Genomic DNA, 19656 nt, shown 5'->3' with positions numbered 1-19656 from the left:
TGCAGGCGCCGAACACATTCAGGCCAGATGTGGGCCTCCCAGCTGGTTAGTGGTCTGTGCACGTCCACAGGCCAGTGCAGAAGCCAGCTTTTCCAGCCTGAGGTGCTGGGGGGGAGCGGAGGGAGTGCCTGCCAGGGCAGACTCAGCCAGGGGCATCCTCAAGGCTCCAGGCAGCGCCGTGGAGTTCAGAGAAAGGTGCAACGGGGCCTCTAGCAGGAGAAGCAGGAGCTGCCTGACTTCTCAGGCCCCGCTCCAGTAAATAAATGTGAGAAATGTTACAACGCTCAGCAATTCTTTCCTAAATTGTTGTCATCGCTCCTTACACCATCCTAACAAGTATCTTTTTCGCTTTCCAAGTATCTTTTTTCCTACACCAGACTGGCTCCTGCCATGTCCCTGCTCCTTCCCTTCTTGCCCTTCTTATCCCTTCCCTTCACCTTAGCCTAGAACACGGGCGGGAGAGGAAGGGCAGGGAGACAGCCCATTCTCCTTTAAGCAGTCAGATTTCTCAAGGTGTGAACCATTAAGGAAGTCCCTGCTGTGACACTGAGATACTGTTCCCTTTCCTGTCCCAAGGAAGGGAAAGAAGATCACACTAACACCAGCCCCCATGTTGCCAGATGATCTGCGAGCACGACTGCCTCACCCCAGCTCCAGAGGAGGCAGTCAGGTGGCAGGGTTGTCAGCCTCCAAAGAGAGATGCCCCCTGCAGCTGCCCTTTCCCCCAGGAGGAACATCCCAAAGGCGTATCCAATGCTCCAGGTTACCGGAGGAGCCCAGAGGTGCTCAGCTAAAAACATGAGTCCTGCCAGAGAGGACAGGACAAGGCAGCAGCTGTGGGCAGGCACGGCAGGCAGGCAAGGGGAAGCCGCTTATTCCCGTTTGTTCCCTGGTTTATGGAACTTTGATCATAGTTGAGGCAGTGGCAGGCCAGACGGCACATGTAGGGCCCAGCTCCAGGCCACCCCAGCCCCAGCAGTGATGTGAGACAGGCCCCTAAAAAATTCTAGGTAGGAAGTGGTCAGAGCCTTGGGAATGTTCAGTGCCAAGGCTGGGAGAGTTGGAAGAAGATGCAGTAACTTCTCTGGGTTGTGGTTTAAAGAGCATTCTTAGGGCTTATGTTGAATACAGGGTGGGGCAGGAAGTCCAAAGTTAGGGAGACAGGGAGAAAAGGGGTGAAAGAGACAGGAGGGGAGACAGGAAGCAAGCCATTCAAGTAAAAGCCATTGTCTGTGAAGGTTCTGCTGGAACACAGCAGAAGGGGCGAGAAGTCAAACCTCCAACTGGTTTCCTTGGGGGAGGACCTTTAGTCCCCTTACCAGGAAATATTCTAACCCACCCACACTGGGATCGGAGCAGTAAGCACATGGGCCAAGGCCATGGGCAGTGCCTAGACAGTACAACACATCCATAAGTCCAGGGAGAGGAAATTCCAGGGCAAAATACCGCTAAAAACTGAAATCAGTCAAAGGGAGAAATAAAATTTTAAACCCGTTTATTGCTTACAAACTGCAGTCCAGTGCCGTCTCTCTCTCCTGCTCTGAGGAAGCAAGCAAGCCAGCCCCTCCCCTTCACCTCTCAGGTTCAGACATGCTCTCGGTTGCCCAGGTAATTACCCACTGACATGGAGATGAACTACTCTCCACCCCTGAGGATGTGCAAATGCACCAAAGCCAGGCGAGATATTCTGGAAATGTTACAATTTTACCCACAACATTGCTTTACAATAAAACACAGTAGATTATAATAGAATTTCAAGCATGCTATTGTAAGCACACTGTAGATATTGGCTTATTTAATCCTCACATCTACCCTGTGAGGTGTGTACCACTGGATTCCATTTGGCATATGAGGATACTGAGGCAAAGGGCATGACCTACCCAAACACGGGTGAGGTCGGTTCTGTGCGTGCCCTGGTTAGTGGTCTGTACGTGTCCACAGGCCAGTGGAGGCCATCGGCAGAGCCAAGAGTCAGCCAAGGCAGCTTGATTTTCCTCGACCTCACTTAGGAGGTTTAAGAGACAAAACAACGGGTGACTATGTTTCACCTCCCAGATTGGCAAAGATCCACAAGTTTGATAATATGTATTATTGGCTGTCGAGACATTTTGTGCCCCTATGGAGGGCTTTGGGGTGGTGACTGAATTCAAAACACCAAATGCAACGTGGTCTCCTATACGGATCCTGAAACAGAAAAAGGAATTAGGGGAAACCCCACGGAAATCCAAGTAAAGTCTGGAGCACAGAGAATAGTGATACAGCAGGTGGGTTTCCTGGTTGTGACGAATGTACATGAGGATGTAAGGTGTTAATAAGGGAAACCAGGTGGGGAGTTAGAAAGGACTTCTCCATACTATCTTCACACCTTTTCAATAAACTAACATTATCCCAAAACAAAAGTTTATGTTTTTAAGTTTTTAAATGCACATACCCAGTGAGGCAGCAGCTTTACTTTAAGGAATTCATCCCACCGTTGTACTCATGCGTGTGTGGAACGGTGTGGACACAAGGAGAGGGCTGGAAGCCTCCTGAAAATCCACAGCAGAGCCCAGGCGAGATGTCTATGCAGTGGGTGTCACGTGCAGTTAGGAAGACAGAGACAGCTCTTCATGTCCTGATAGGGAGCCCATGGACTCAAGTGAAAAGGCGAGAGGCCCAAGAATACTGTGTAAAGAGGAAAATAGATATTGTGTGTGCGCATGTGTGTGGGGGACAGCACGAATAAGAGAGGGAAGGAGGAAGGGAGACTGGATATAAGAAAGGTACAAAAAAGAAGGTACCAGTAGCTGCCTTCAGGCAAGGAGCTGGCCAACTTAGAGCCTGTGTTTTCTCCTCTACCTCATCAGAATTTTGTACTTTATTACCCATTCAAAAATTACTTAAAAGTGAGCAACCAGGATAAAGCAATACCCATCAACTCAGGGAGTGGCCACCAGCTCCTCCTCTGCCCACCTGCCCTCTGGGCACCTGTGGGGTGCACTCTGCCTCGCCCTCCCACCCCCTCTTCTGCTTCCCTTTCAGGCCTCAGTAACATCATAGGCATCATCGTCTACATCTCCAGCAACACAGGCGACCCAAGCAACAAACGTGATGAAGACAAAAAGAACCATTACAGCTACGGCTGGTCTTTTTACTTTGGGGCCCTGTCCTTCATTGTGGCTGAGACCGTGGGCGTCCTGGCTGTAAACATTTACATTGAGAAAAATAAGGAGTTGAGATTCAAGACCAAACGGGAGTTCCTTAAGGCTCCCTCCTCGTCTCCCTATGCCAGGATGCCAAGCTACAGGTACCGGCGACGGCGCTCGAGGTCCAGCTCGAGGTCCACCGAGCCCTCGCCCTCCAGGGCTGTGTCTCCGGTGGGCCTGAAAATCACCGGGGCCATCCCCATGGGCGAGCTGTCCATGTACACGCTGTCCAGGGAGCCCCTCAAGGTGACCACTGCCGCTAGCTACAGCCCCGACCAGGAGGCCAGCTTCCTGCAGGTGCACGACTTCTTCCAGCCGGACCTGAAGGAAGGCTTGCACGTCAGCATGCTGAACCGACGGACGACCCCTGTCTGAGCCGCCCCCTTCTCTCAGCACCAGCCTCTCCCCAGAACAGCTGTTTGGGTCTCACGGGAGGGTATCTGACCCTAAGACAGACCAACAATGGACAGAGGCCACACCCAACTCTCCCTGGTCTCCAGAATGTGTCTCAGGCTGGCTTGGAGTGAATCACCGGGAGGCGGCAAATGGGTGGTGGAAGCAGAAGCAGAAGGCTGACTTTATCCCCAAAACAGGTTGTTTTGATGCCCCAGGGTTCCAGAATCTCCCAGGAGGCCCAAGTGAGCTCTCCTGAGACTGTACAGCCTTGACTGACCCAGGAAAATGGATTTGAGCCATTATCTCCTCTTGGAAACAAATCTAGCCAGAAGAATGGGCTTTCAGGGTCTTCCCTCGCCTGGGTACTGGGCCACCTGGAGGGCTTTTGTGGGGACACGGGGACCTCTGGACACTGGTGAGCTTCTTTTAAACCTGAAGTTCCCACGTCTGTGAGCTGGAGAAGAGGAAGCCAAAGCCGGCCCCCTTCCCCTCTGTCTCTCTCTCTCTGGCCGTGGCCTGTTACTGACATACGTGTGGTCCTGAGGAGAAAGCCCTGCAGCCAGCTGGTGCTTTGGCCTTTGTGCTGTCCTGGGACCGGCTTCCTTCAGCCTGCGAAGACCGGGGCCTGTGGAGGAATCTGCAGACGCGAAGGCCTTTGCTGGCCTGCGTGTTAGGGGAAGGCCAGAGTCTATTGCTGGTTGGCTTATCTACTTCTGGAAGTTTCTGCCTCACACAGAAAAGGCAGAAACACTGGCTGTACATGAGAGCTGGGAAGACTCCGCAGGTCACTGGGAAGTTGACCATGTGGCCTCTTGCTGTGTCCTCCCAACTGGCCTGAGGAGCAGCTCTCTCCCTCCCAGGGGCGGGGGGCAGACCCCAGCCCCCACTGGTGTTTGGCAGCAGGAGCCTGAACTTCTGTACAAGAAAGGGAGGCCCGAGGGTGAATGACGACCAAAAAATCAGAACAAACATCCATTTCCAAGGTGGTTATTAATCACGATTTATTGCAAATAAATGCCAGGAGAGAAAATTACATTCATTTCCTCACTTCAAAAAGTCCCAGCACCATCTCCCCCAATCTGCTATTGTAATTTATTCTGCCAGCCCCTGGAAGGGCTCGGCAGGGGAAGTCTGGGTGGAAGGGCCACGCTGTGCTTTCCCTCCTTCTCACTTGAGGGACGTCTCAGCACTGGGGACTACGGAGGTGGTGCCGGGTCTGACATTTGTCCAACCATTCTCCCCTCCTCCAAAGCAGAGAACGTGGAAGCATGTCCGGGTTCAGAAGAAAACCTTTCTGGAACATGGAGCTTGCCCTCTTTTATATAAAACACATGCTTTCTAAAGACAAGTCCTTTCTTACTTTTTGAGATTTCGGAATCCAATCCGGAGCCGTTGTCTGTGATCCCAGTAGCCGTCATACTTGGATGTGACAAGCAAATTCTTACCTCAGCCACCTGCTCACGGACCCCTGGGCGGACTGGGCCCCTGGGAGTTAGGTCCGAGTCTCGGTCCTCCCCATCCCCCTCCGCCCCCAGAGGGGAAATCTCCACACGTCCCGCCTCCTGCTGACTGGTGACTGAGGGGCGGCGGGCTGGGGCCCCATCGTGCTTGCTCGAAACCCTTTCCTCCTGCTGAGGTTGGCTTTGTGTGGCGGCCTGTCCGAGCATGTGCAGCAGCGAATGCTGGAATGGCAAGGCTCGTGGCCTGCCCCTGCTGTGGGCCCCCGTGCGTCCTGCCCCCACCCCGAGCCCCCACCCTCTCCCTACCGTGACACCATCTTCCTGGGCTGGAAGGAAGGGGGGCCCACCACCCACAAGGCCCAGGACCCTTCTGTCACTTCCAAGAGCGAGGTGGCCTTGGCATTTCTTCCACATAAGCCACCTCCCCACCCGCTGCCCCAGAAGTTCCCATCACCCCCTGGAGAAAGCCGTGTTCCCATGAATCATACCTCTTGCCCAGTCCCAGGCAGAGAATGTGGGGCCCACTCTAGGGACCAAGACAAGTAGGAAGAGGTGACAGAGGGACAGAAGAGCAGGGGGCACAGCAACCTCAGCCGGAGCCCCTAGTCTTCACGGCTTTTCTCTCCGCCGCTGCCCCAGGCTCGGGGTCCTGGCCTCAGGGTGGCTGCTGCTCCTCCCCGCATCTCAGCCAAGCTTTCCCAGGAAAGGGGCAGAGCTGGCACCCTCCCACCCACCACTCTGCGCCCTTGCGCCACGGGAGACGCGGTGGCCTGGGCCACCTCTTCCGCCTCCTCCCATCCTACCACCCCCTCCGACCAGCCCCCGTGTGTTCCGCCAGTTAAGCACCTGTGAATCCTGTACCTACTACTGGTTTTGGGTTGTTAGTTTTGTCTTTTTTTTTTAATTAAATAAAAACATTTTTAAAATGTTCTCTTCTTCATATGGGGGGAGTGGACACTTCCAGGAGAGGAGGGAGAAATGACAGATTCTGTGCTGGTCAGGGCCGGTTTCTCTGGCTTTAATCTGGGTCCCTGGCCACCTCCCCGGCACTACTGGCTGGTGTTAGACCTCTGGTGGTATCATCGAGGTGCCATGTCCCGGATGGGTGGGACGATGCACAGGCCACCCCGGGATGTGGTGTGGGCATCTGGGCAGCTAAGCAAGCCAGGCCCGTCTTCAGAGCCTGCAGCGGGGTACCAGCTGGGCAGAACCACAGCCTCAGAGGCCTGGAGCTGCCTGGTGGGGTTTGTAAGAAGTCCACTAACCAGACCTCCTGTCCCTCCTGATTCATCTAAAATGATGAAGAAATAGAGAGAGGTACCCACGTACAAAATGTGAGCCTATGACTGGTAAAGCTGGACAAGAGAATGTGGCTCCAGCCAGAGGCCAAGTGAGCCAAGGCCCCCAGTCCCAGGTAGGGCCACTGGCCCCCACTCTCCTGGCCACCAGAAGAATTGAGATAAGGGACAAAGAGAGGGACCAGAGTGGCCTCTGATCAGGGCGACACTGACCTAGTGCAAGTACACTGGCCCCAGCCAGTCACAGTGGACACCTGTGCAGGGTCACCTGTGCAGGTGGGCACTGACCGATGTCAGCCTTCATATATTGGGAGGCAGAAGGAGAGGATATCAGTGTCCTCCCCTAGTTCCACCTGACTTGCAGCCCAGAGGTCTTCCCATCCAATTACACCTTCCCCTGCCTTTTGGGACTGAGACCTTGAGTTTTCTTACCAGAACCACCTGCTCTTCCTACAACCAAGAGGCACCGAACTCCAGGGCCTCACGAAGGCCTTTCCCACCCTGGTCCCAGCAGAGGAAGCCGCAGGCCCAGTGTCCCCACATCCCTGCCCTCGTGGCTGCAGGAACCATTCCTGGCTAGCCTGAACTTGCAGCCTTGCCTTTTAAGTCTCCTTCCCCCTGCCTGAGATGGGCCGCTGGGGAAACTGATGTGTGGGCTGTGCTGAGCCACCAGGTCTGGGGCCAAGGGAGTACAGGCCCCGCCCCATCAAGTGACCCACTATGAAGCGCCAGGCTGATGTCTCCTCCAGCCCGGAGCCCACACCGCCCAGCATTGGCCCTATGGGCCAGAATTCTTGTGTCTCCTGTTTATTCTTAGCCCTGAGGGAACTCTGACTCAGCACAAGCTTTGCAGCCGTCCCAGTGGACTTCCACGGCAATCTACATTTGGTAGCATAATACAGCCTCCAATGTGGGGCTCACATGGTCATGCATTCATTCAGCAAAACTTTCTGCCTCCATAATTTGCAGTTAGATCCACAAAAACTGGCCCAGAAGTGGATGTGCTAGTTCCCTAACCATGTGCCGCTCAGAGCCCCTCTCCAGCCCAGGATCCCCATTCTATCCTTGGCTGATGTTACTGAAGGTAAGCTAATGAGGTGCTAATGACAGAACCAATGTCCCCCAAACGTAGACTGGCTTAATAAATAGAAGTTTATTTCTCACTCATGTAAAGCCCAGTCAACTGAAAGGGGTGATCTGCCCCTCCCAGCCATTCGGGAAGTTAAAGACCTATTCAGAGTCTCTGCCATGTGCAGCAAGGGCTTCTAAGGTTGCCCCTGGATTGGACATGCAGTGGGACAAGAAGAGACGGTAGGTGATCTTGTGGGAAGTTTTAACATGCCAAGGAGTTGTGACTTTCCCTTCCGCCCACATGCCATTGGCCAGAACTCAATGACATGATCACATCGCTAAGAGCCAGGGAAGATGGGAAATGTAGTGTAGTCCAGGGGGAAAGGAACAGTTTGGGGAAGAACTGGCCAGTCTCAGCTCCTTGTCCATGTCTTTCAGTACCTCCCTTTTGCCTCCCTACCCCAATCTTTTTGGGAGTGCCTACTTGAAACCCACACCTTTGTTTGGGGCTGCATCCACCTCGGAGCGGCTAGGGCCCCTCTTTCATCTCCAAAGTAATGACTGGCCACTTCTCTGCTCCAGGGGCCCCATCTGTAAAATGGATCCATGCTACCTTCTTCCTAGGTTGGAGGAGCAGGCTTGAGCTCTCTCCTTGACCCAAACAAGAACCACAGAAATCACTGGACATCACGAACAGCAAGAGGGCAGGTACCTTAGGAATATGTCATTTGATGTACTCAACCCAGAAGAGGAATAAGCCCAAGGAGGGATGAGGGTGGCAGGAAGAATAAAAGGAAGGAAGGAAAAGTTTTTGGAGGATTTTCGTAACAACTATGAAAGGGAGATACCGCTAGCCCAGTGGTTCTCAAGGTGGGGTGGTTTTGCTCCCCAAGGCACACTTGCCAACGTCCACATACATTTTGGGTTGTTGTAACTTGGAAGGGAGGTGTTACCACCACCTACTGGGTGGCAGCCAAGGATGTTGCTGAACGTCCTACGCTGCCTGGACCACGATGACCCGCTCCACCCGCCAGGGCTGAGAAACCGTGCGGCAGCCTGATTTTACCGCGAGGGAAGCTGAAGCGCAGGCAGGGGAGGTGTGAGCTCTCACAGCAGGTTTTTGGCATCTGTGTCTAGTCTATGGATGTATCAGGAAACCTCATTCGCTAATTCCCATTATTTCCTTTCCCTGCAACACATTCTGATTTTTGCCTTTTTCCTTTTCACTTTTGAGCCAACAGTTATGGAAACAGAAGTTGGGGGTGGAAGAAGGAAATGGAAAACGGCCCCCTGTCCTGGGTGGGAGTAGGGGTGCCTTTGTCCCTGTGTTTAGGAATAAAGTGCTGATAGAAGTCAACCAAACAGGCAGCAGGAGGACAAGCCAGAAACCTGGCCAGCTGGACCCTGGGACTCACCACTCTGGGGTCCTCCTCGTCCACACCCCAGCAGCTGCAGCGAGGTGGCGAGAGCCAGAAAGGCCGGGATCAAATCCCCAACTCACCCGCGGGCAGCACTGGACAGACCCCCAGCCTCCCAGAGCCCCAGTTCCCTCCTCTGTCAAAGGAAGAAGATGATACTTTCCTTCCAGGACTGTTGAGAGAAAGAATTAAACTTCAACTGAAACAAGGAAACATTTCTAAACACCTCAGCTCAGGAATTGGTATTAGCGTGAGCTTTCAGGAGGGTCTGTTGAATAACAACACTGAAGGAGTTTCCCAAAATGAATCGTTCTGGAACAGCCCCCCAAGGTGGTGCTCTGAAAGCCAGGCCTGTAGGATGCGTGCTGTGCACACTGCACTTCGGTTTGGGAGGAACCTACCATGCAGCCCTCCTGGCCCCGTGCGCACAGTGCCCCCACCCCCTCCAGTAGAGGACCGCTGGCCCTGCTGCTTCTTGGCTGATGCCCGCTCATTTCCCCCTCTGTGGTCCCAGGCTGTGGGATGGCCGTGGTCAAGGCAGCCACATGGCTGCTGCTTTCTTTGCTGGCCCTGCAATCCCCAACCTCCACCCAGGCCTTCCTAGTGCCACTCAGGTGATAAAGAGCCCAGTCCTGACGGTTCTTGGGTGCTCTGGGAGCCAGGTGGCGGGGGGATGGGTCCCGTTCTGGGTCCCCAGAGTGGAGCTGCAAAGAGGACAGCCTGGTGGGAGGGGGCCTCCCTGCGGGGAGCTCAGAACCAGCCCCGTGACCTGGGCTCCTGCACTCGTTCCTAATATAGCAGCCCTGGCTGTCCCCTCCAGAGATGAGGGGCAGGGGGAGGGGCTGAGGGGAGGAGTGGTGCCCAGGGGTCTTAGAATCCAGAGGGGGGAGAAGGACCACACATGCCCCATATGGATATTTTTAAACTGCAGCCTCCAACAAAATGGCAGGTACAACGTCAGAAACAAAAAGCCTGCAGTCAGTGATGTCACAGGCCCACCTCCCTGTGCTTATAGTGGTGGGACAGGGTGCTTTGGGGACCTGAGTCTGACCTTTGTCCCCTGGTAAGTTCTCTCAGAGATTCATTAAGCCCTGTGGGATCTCGAGAACCACAGGTAAACTGCAAATACCCAGGTTCTTTTTAAAACAAGTAATACTTAGGTTTTTCTAATCGTAAGGGTATTACATTTTACCTAAAAAAAAATCTGAGAAGTACAGAAAAGTTAAAGAAGAAAACAGTATCAGCCCAAATCCCACTATCCAAGACATTATTAGCACAGCTGACCCCTCAGGGCACCCAGATGTACGTGGGGGCGTGGCTCAATATGCTGCCGCCTGTAAACTGCTCCTCGTCCGAGAACCTTCCCATGTCTTTAAATACTCCTCAAAAACATAACCTTTAATGGCTGCATAAAGCAGAGATACCACCATTTATCTAACTAGCGTCCTATTGCTGGACACGGCTTATTTGCTCCCCAGATCTTAAATGGTGTCTGAATGGGCCAAAGTGCTTGGATACCAGGATGACTTTGGTTGAAATCTAGTGGCTTCTCACTATGAACTTCTGGTGCAGCTTTATCTTAGAGGCTGGTGAAAAATCAGCCTCATTGTCCATACCCCAAGATCTTGTGGGCATACACCCCCTTGGGGTCCAGGCTGGGGGCAATAACAGCCTCCCTCCCTGACTCCCTGCCCAGGGGCTAGCAAGCCACTTTGTACTGAGTTCCTCTTGGCAGGCTGGGGCTGCTTCATTCTACCAGACCTCACATTTAGCCATCCTCAGAGACACAAAGAGTAATTCCTTGCAGGACTGTGTAACAAAATATACCAAAATTTAGTGGTGTTATACAACCATTAAACATGGCCGTGGATGTTTATCTCTGCTTGACAGACAGGGCCAGGATGGCTTATCTCTGTTCACAGTGCTGGGGCCTCAGACAAAAGACTTGATGGCCCTGGGCTGGAAATCATCTGGAGGCTTACTTCCTCATGTCTGGCATTGAGTTGGTGCTGGCTATTGGCAAAAACCTTAGCTACAGTTTTCAGCCTGAATATCTACACATGGCTTCTCTGTGTGGCCTGAGCTTCCTCAGAGCACAGTGGCTGGGTCCAAAGGTAGGTGTTTCCAGAGTAAGAGAGAAAGGTGGAAGTTTCAGAAGTCACATAGCATCACTTTCACTGTACTTTGAGGGTTAGAATAGTCAAAAGCCTACCTGAGTTCAAGGGGAGAGAAAATAGACTCCACCTGTTCTGTTCTGGAAGATTCTGGAAGGTTCTGGAAGAATATGTAGGAGCAGAAAAACTGCTGTGGCCATTTTGGGAAGATACAATCTGTCCCCCTAGACTCTCCAACACCCTTACCTGGCCCAGGGCTTCTTCTCTCCCTGCCAAACCTCCCTTCCATCTTCCATCTCCACTGTGCCCTCTGGAAATCCCACATCCTAAAGTCTCCTTACTGAGGTCTCCTGGGATCCACCTCCTGGGGTAAACGAAAGCCTCCTCTGTCCCAAGGACACTCCTTTCCCTGGTCCTCTTAGAGAAAGCTGCCCATTCTTTTTCTGGGTTCCTTGCCCAGGTTCCCAATATAACAATTCTGACCAGCCCTGTGTTCCGGCCTGAGACACGTGGGGCTGGAAAGGGAGAGAAGGGATCAGAAGAGCCTCAAGACCCACAGGAAGACTGGGGCAGGTTCACCTGATACGGGTATTTTTAAACTTGCAGCTACCAACAGAATGACTAGTACAACCTCAGGAACAGAGAAGTCTGTGATCGGAGAAGGTAATGAACTTGTGTCGTCGAACTTGTATTTCTTTTATATGAGAAGGGAGCGGTGGGGGATGCTGACATGCCCAGGCTGTTACTATACCAGCCTCTCAGGGAACAGCCTTCTCCAAGAGCCTGGGTAGACCATCCCGACCCTTTCCATTCACTGTCACCTCCCTAACTTATTCCTGGCCACTCCTTCACGTTCATCAGACACTTTACCTCTAGCGCAAAGCCCTCCTCTGTACCCGGAGTCCTGCCACCATGAAACTGAGCCACATCGACATCCGCGGAGCCAACTGCCCTGACTCCCTGGCCCCCCGGCTCGCTTGTCTTCCACCTCCATTGACCTTCATCTCCAGCCTGGACCTTGTCACCGCCACGAACTGTCCCCTGCTGTGATCTTCAGAGCTACTGTCCTCCTCCCTGACCACAGCTCCCACTGCCCCCAACTCCTTCCTCCCCTGACCACCACCACACCTCTTCTTCAACCTCATCACGCTCTTTGGGGCCTTGACCTCTCCGTTTTCTTCCAGTACATCAACCTTCCTGCTTGCGGGACCATCCTTACCAGCCCAGACAAAACAAGTCACCCTTTAAATGCCTTTCCGATGCCCCCAGCTCCCTGGGCCCTGCTCCCTCCGGCTGGCATCTCCCTTCTGGGAGAGCCCCAGCCCTCCTTCGATCTCACCTTCACACGTCTCCATCCCTGCACCTGAGCTGCAAGGGGATGCCAGAGAAAATCGAGCAAATTCTAACGGATGCCTGGGGTAGGCAGAAGAATGGACCCCAAAGGTGTCCAAGTCCTAATCCCTGGAATCTGTGAATATGTCACCTTTCATGTCAAAAGAGACTTTGCAGATGTGATTAAATTAAGGGTCCCGAGACGGGGAGATTTTCCTGGATTAGCTGGGTGGGCCCAGCATAATCCCAAGGGTCCCTATAAGGGAAAGACAGAGGCAGGGGAGGCAGAGCAGGCGCGACGACGGAGGCAGACGTCAGGGTGACGCGATCTCTGGCTCTGAAGGTGGAGTTCTGGGTACCCTGGGGAAGGCGTGGGCAGGGGCAGAGGCAGAGCCTTCGGCTCACAGGACGGAAATGCAGGCATCAATCCTGATGCAAGAGAGGGTGTGAGCTGTGCGCTGCAGGGCGGCAGCTGACGTGGCGTGGAGAGCTCGCGACCAGTTGGGTGGCACCTTGCTTTTTTAACAGTACCTCAGGATCAAACACCCAAGGCCACTTCTCAGCCTAAATAAGCCTGAGCTCAGAATTAGTGCAGCCCACTGCCAAGAAGGGTTCACCTATTCCCGCCCCCGGCCCAGACCTGGGGATGTTCCCTGAGCGGACCCGGAGTGAGTACATAATCCAGTCTTGCCATCTGCACCCTCCAGAGGCTTACAGCCCCTCAGAGAAAGCCAATCCATCTGCAGCCTGCACATGACAACAGCAGCCATCTGGGACCACTTGCCTACTGTATTAGCTCAGGCTGCTAAATTCCACAGACTGGGTGACATAAACAATAGAACTTTATTTTCTTACAGTTCTTGAGGCCTGAAGTCCAAGATCAGGCGTGGCTGGGTTCTGGGAAGAGCCCACTCCCCGGCCTTCACCTTGTCAGTGAGTTCCCACACAGCAGAGAATAAGAGCGAGGGAACGCCCAGCGCCTTTTCTCTAAGGACACTAATTATCAGGAGGGCCCCACCCTCGAGACCGTGTCTGACCTAATCACCTCTGAAGGCTCTGTCCCCAAATACCATCGCACTGGGCTTTGGACTTCCCCGCAGGAATTTGGGAGGACATAATTCAGTCTGTTGCATCTATCACGGACTAAGCCGGTAAAATGCTTTATTTCTAAGGCTTCCACCAGCCCCCCAGTCAGCCGCCATTGCCCTCACTTCATAGATGAGGAAAGGGCAACACAGAGAGGCTGATGCCCTGCTGGGAGCCCTGTGGAGCAGGGATGCCACCCTGGGGCTGGCAGCTCCATCACTGACGGGCTGGTTCCTACTCCCCACGATGCCCTTTCTCCTGGCGTCCTGTCAAGCCTGGGACCTGTGCAGGGGGTGCTCATGCAGCCCAGTCCCAGGCTCCCAGCAAATACCAACATCCCTGGAGACCCACCCTGGCCCAGCAAGGCCCTAGGGAGCCAAGCAGGCTGCCTGGCAGTGGACTCCATGAGCAGAAACAGTCAGTTTGTAGGAGCTTTTAGTAAAAGGGGCAGAGAAAGTAGACTTGCCTCCAATCCCTGGAGCTACCACCCTCATGGTAGATTTACCCACAGACAACTTCAAAGGGAGAGGCCATTAATCTTTCATGCCTTTCCTCGCTGGGTGAGAAGACTCAGGAACCCTGAGTGCAGCACAGGCCTGCCCCCCACTGAAGGAAGGCGCAGCCTGGCTTCTCTGATGGGCCCGCAGTGTTGTCCCAGCTGACTGCACCCCACGTGCCAAGCCCCACTTAGGGCACATGCCAAGACCTTCAGAGGCTCCTGGTGCTGGAGAGCTCAGGATGCTCACCCCTGTCACCACCCCAAAACACATTTTATTTCTTCAAATGACACCATATCTACTTGTAGGGCTAAAATTAAAATTGCTTCTTTCTAGATGGTCTGTCTTTAAACACTGAAAACTTATTCTCACTCCCAACTGTAGCTTTGCTGGTGTGCCTGGCACACAGTGGGTCTGTCTCAGACTACGCAGTGTCTCCCAAGATCCCCAGCTGCCTGGCTCCCAAAGGCAGGCTGGCAGGGCAGTGTGAGGGGGCTGAGGCCATGTGCCATGTCTCAGCTTCCAGGAGTTCTCCATGGAGGGGGGCCACCTGCTTGGAGACAGACGTCACTCAGCCCAAGCGGGGCCATGACAAGTGTCAGCAAATCAGTCCATTGTGATGGGTTAGCCCTCCCCCACAGGGAACATGGAGTCAGGGGTCGGGGACAGAGAGAGAATGGGTGCAGAGATGAGGAAGGTTGGGAGAGAAGCTCTCGGGAGATCATAACCTGGATGAGGAGGCTGGTTTGCAACATGAAAAATACAGATGTCACTGTCCCTAATAACATGCCAGCCTATGGCTGGAGTCGTGAGGTCCCTGCTCAGCTCTGGCGCTTGTTTGCCAGGTGGCCCTGGCTTGTCATGTCCGCTCTCTAGGCTGCAGGTTCCTTTTATCCACCACGATGGGTTCAAGACACACTACCTCAGACTATGGCTGAAGGAATCTGAGAAACAGCAGGTGCAGAAAGGACCCTCTGGCCTCCCCCATCTCTCCTGAAGCAGGTCATAGGTCCTCAGGGGAGCAACGTCCTCCCTGCACCCAGAGGAAAGGAGCATCCTTATCTCCAAGAAGCTGAGAGGAGTCTAAACGAACAAACCTCACTGTTGCCCCAAGTTTACTATTCACTCACACCCTTTTCTTGTTCTATCATATTCTTCCATGACTTGTGGGATTAATATATAAATCAAGTATAGAAATCAAATGCAAAATCATATACGACTTGATTATTTTTCCCGTAATTCTTGATGCGTGATGAAGACCAGAACAACCAAGACCAAAACAGCTTCTGTGACGCGACTGCCCTCATGTTGTCGTAGTATTTTTGAGAACGTCACGCCCCAGAAGACTGAAGGCTGCCTGGGAACTGAGCACAAATTTGTAAAGTGACTGTGTGCTGAGCTCTCACTCGAACCCCTGCAGAGATGTTAAAATTTACTTGCTCAATAAATACGAGGAACTTTTCTCGGCGTTACTCTTGCAGTGCAACACCTTGAATCCCCTGGCCGGTCCTTTCAGATCTTCAGCATTTTGTCACATTTACCCCCAAATCTGCAGGTCAGAGGCAGGGAGAAGCCGACAAGTGGCACCTGAACAGGGACCTGAAACTCAGAGCGGGGAAGCTCCTGAAGATCGTCAATCCGGTAAGACTCCCGGAAAAGGGTACGTAGGGACAGGGTTCAGACATCAGGGACACTATAATGGGCCAAACTGAAACTAAAGCAGTTAAACCGGAGGATGATTTAAAATTACTCCATGCCCTCCTAAAAACCTCAGGAGTGAAAACTTCTAAAAAACATTTTGCTCAACTTCATAAATACATTAAAAAACCTTGTTACTGGTTGCCTCCACAAGGAACCCTCAAACAAGCTGATTGGAATGATGTATTAAGAGATTTCAGAAAGGCCCACGGGCAAGAAGACATTACCCCTGTACCTGTTTAGTCATCGTGCAATTTGATTACTCTTGCTTCACAACCCTTACAAACACCCCCATTATCTAAAACTAAGTCTGACACACAGGAGCGTGAGAAGGAATTAGTAGAAGATGTGGCAAAATTAAGTGTAGGACCCCCAACACCACATCCGCTGACTCCCTCCTCCCCCCTCCTCCTCCTCCAGGAATGACGATGAAGGCTCTCCTCTCTCCTCTCACTGTCCAAGGCCCGCCGCTCCCGTCCTGGCTGCATCTGCCTTTGCAGCTGGAATGCGGAAGGCCCAGAGAGGAGGTGACTTAGATGCCTATTTGACACTTTTAGTGGCACCAGTAAATATTGTTCCTTTTGGGCCCAATGAGGATCCTGACTTCCCCCAAGGGGGGCTCAGAGCACAGCGTGCACCTATTCCTTATAAGACACTGAAAGACTTTAAACAAGCTATTTCCCCTTATGGTACTAATTCTCCATATGTTGTGGGTCTCTTGAGGGGGTTGGCAGAACAAAAAAGGATGATCCCTCATGACTGGGATCTATGGGCTCGTGGTTGTCTAGACTCGTGATTTTTTGCAGTTTAAGACATGGTGCTATGAAGAAACAAAAGCACAAGCTTTAAGAACTCGGCGTGCCAATCCTCTGATTCTTAGAACTGCTGAACAGCTAGCAGGACAAGGAGACTGGCTGTCGTTTGATAGACAAGCGGAGTACGATGACACGGCAGTAACACAAGTGCGTCTGTGTGCTTAAAAGCCTGGGAGAAAATAGAAACAGCTGGAAAGCCTGCCTTACCATTTAGTAAACTTAAACAGGGAATTAATGGACCATATGTTGATTTTGTTGTGAAATTACAAGATAATTTGAGAAGGACGGTAGCACACCCAGATTTGAGAGACTGGTTGTTACACATGTTAGCCTATGACAATGCAAATACCGAGCGTCAGAGAGTTCTTAGAACTTTAAGGCCACAGGAGCTAGAATGGAAGATTATATTAAGGCCTGTGCAGATGTAGGTTCCCCTACATACCAAGCTAATTTATTAGCAACCACTATGAAAAGAAAGTTGAGGGAAAGCTCAAAAAATTTGAAATGTTTGGTTGCGGCAAACAAGGACATATGAAAAAGGACTGTCGGTTTAAAAAGGGGACCAAAGAGCCAAATTTCAAAAATAAACTGCCGTCTGTTTGCCCAAAATGTAAAAAAGGGAGACATTGGTCTAATGAATGTCATTCAAAATTTGATAAAGATGGTAATCCTATCAATGGGTTTCAGCCTTCAAACCCTCAACCGGGCCAGTCTCTGAGGCCCTAGAAAATAATACAGAGGCACCCTCTCCAGTTAAGAAAACATGGCATGATTTGCAAGCAGCAACTAAAGGAACTGCCACTGTAGATCTTGCCTCTTCTCAATCAGTATATTTATACCCATTGCAAGGGGTCCAATTACTTAGCACAGGAATTTTTGGCCCCTTACCAGCCAATTCTGTAGGATTACTTTTAGGTCGTAGTAGTTGGACACTAAAAAGGTTAATAGTAAGACCTGGAGTTATTGATCAAGACTATGTGGGTGAGATTAGAATAATGGTGTCATCTGACAAAGAATTATATATTCCCCAAGGAGAAAGATTGGCCCAATTGCTTTTACTCCCCTATCTCCCACCTGCGACAACACCCTATGAGAGGGACAAGGTGGATTTGGAAGTACGAATAAACAAATATGGCTTAATACAAAAATCACATCTAATAGACCCCAATGCAAGGTCTGGATTCAAGGCAAGTCTTTTACAGGATTGTTAGACACAGGGGCTGATGTGTCTGTGATTGCTCTCAAACATAGGCCAAAAAATTGGCTCAAACAAGAAAAGCATATTCAAGTTTCAGGCATCAGTACAGCCTCTCAAGTATAGCAAAGTTCAGCTATCTTACGTTGTCCAGGCCCTGAGAAACAATTAGCCTTATTAAAACCTTGAATTGTTGATGTAGCTATTAATCTCTGGGGACGAGACCTGATGAAGCAAGGGCATGCTACACTGTCTTTTGATGAACCTTCACCTGTTCAATCTTTTTCTTAGGGGTCATTGATACACGGCTGCCAGCTCCTATACCATTACAGTGGACCACCCAAACACCTGTTTGGGTGGATTAGTGGCCCCTCAATAAAGAAAAACTGGCAGCCTTATACACATTAGTTCAAGAACAGTTTCAGTTGAATAGGTTAGAATTCTCCATAAGCCCGTGGAATTCCCCTGTATTTGTTATAAAAAAGAAGTCAGGAAACTGGAGACTCTTACATGACTTAAGACAAATTAATGCAGTCCTTAAACCTATGGGACCTTTACAACAAGGCCTCCTTTCTCTGGCTATGATTCCAAACAACTGGGACATAGCTATCATTGATCTTAAAGATTGTTTTTTTTACAATTCTTTTAGCCATACGGATAGAGAAAAGTCTGCTTTCACTGTACCCTCCTTAAATTTACAAGCCCCTTCAGAAAGATTCCAATGGAAAGTACTTCCTCAAAGAGTGTTGAACAGTCCTACAATTTGTCAAAATTATGTGCACGGGGCTCTTCAACTTATATGTAAAAGATGGTCCTCAGCTTATATCATTCATTATATGGATGATATTCTTATAGCCCTACCTAAATATCTGTCTCTTACTACGATTCTCAATGAGACTGAAGCTGAATTAAAACAATGGGGCTCACAAATAGCCCCCGATAAAATACAAATACAATACCCAATGAATTACTTGGGGAATAAAATTCAAGAAAACTCAGTAATTCCTCAGAAAATTCAGATAAGGAGAGATCATCTTAAACCTTTAAATGATTTTCAAAAGCTATTGGGAGATATCAATTAGATCCGACCGTTATTAGGTATTCCTGCTTATAAACTACATCTTTTCAGTACCTTAAAAAGACCCTCAGATCTTACTAGTCCTAGAGACTTAACCTCAAAAGGTGAAGAAGAACTCAAGTGGATAGAACAACACATTCAAAAAGCTCAATTATCAAAAGCTGACTTACACAAACCCTTTCTTTTATTAATTTACTTTACACCCCACTCTCCCACAGGATTGCTCTGTCAATATGACAGCTGGCTAGAATGGATATTTTTACTGTATCAAACTAAACCCTCAGTACAACGTTACATTGACGTCCTCAAAAGACGACAGAGATTAAGACAGATGATTAGTCAACATCCTCACTCCATTGTTCTTCCGTTGTCTAAACAAAGTATACAAGTATTTCAAGAAAATACTCACTGGCAAATTGCACTCTCTAATTTTTTAAGAAATATTGACTATCATTACCCTAAGAAAAAATAATTTTCCTTTTTTCAGCAGTATCAATGGATTCTTCCTCAAAAAACTTGTCCTAATCCATTATTAAATACTGTTACCTGTTTTACAGATGATACAAAATCTTTTAAAGCAGCCTATACAACTTGTTCTGGTTTGTCAAAAACTTCTCAAACGTCTTTTACTTCTGCACAACAAAATGAATTATATGCTGTATTGCAAGCTTTGCAAGATTTTCCAGGTCCTCTCAATATTATTACTGACTGCTTATACTGCCTTTTTTGTTTCTGTATTAGAAACTGCGACGTTAGGCACCGTACAATCCCCTATTCAGACTTTATTTTCTCAGTTACAGGCAGGTATCCATCAGCATTTACACCCCTTCTCTATCACTCATATGCGATCACACTGTAATCTACCAGGTCCTTTATCGTACTATAATGATAAAGTAGACAAGCTTGTGTCCTTAGTTAATCACTCACCGGCTCACTGCTATCATGACCCGACTCCTGCTCCCTCCTTTACTTGACAAAAAACGTTTTACTCTCTCTGCATCGGAAGCTCAGAA

The 19656-nt window shown here is 50.6% G+C and overlaps 1 protein-coding gene across 2 annotated transcripts in view; it reads left to right on the top strand.

The window, feature by feature from the left end:
- CACNG4 (calcium voltage-gated channel auxiliary subunit gamma 4) overlaps positions 1–7172 on the top strand; it is a 58299-nt gene extending 51127 nt beyond the window's left edge. The window contains exon 5 of one of the 2 annotated variants that reach the window (XM_073235801.1): positions 3022–7172. In XM_073235801.1, coding sequence (XP_073091902.1) covers positions 3022–3560 — 539 coding nt within the window. In that variant the 3' untranslated portion in view covers positions 3561–7172. The remainder of the gene's footprint in view (positions 1–3021) is intronic. The other variant, XM_017652800.3, reaches the window with a different exon arrangement.
- Positions 7173–19656: the final 12484 nt, after the last annotated feature.

Source organism: Manis javanica, chromosome 4 (genome assembly GCF_040802235.1).
Source record: "Manis javanica isolate MJ-LG chromosome 4, MJ_LKY, whole genome shotgun sequence".
NCBI classification, from domain to species: Eukaryota; Metazoa; Chordata; class Mammalia; order Pholidota; family Manidae; genus Manis; species Manis javanica.
The sequence above is the reverse complement of the archived record's forward strand: the minus strand, read 5'-3'. Positions and strand labels throughout refer to the sequence as shown.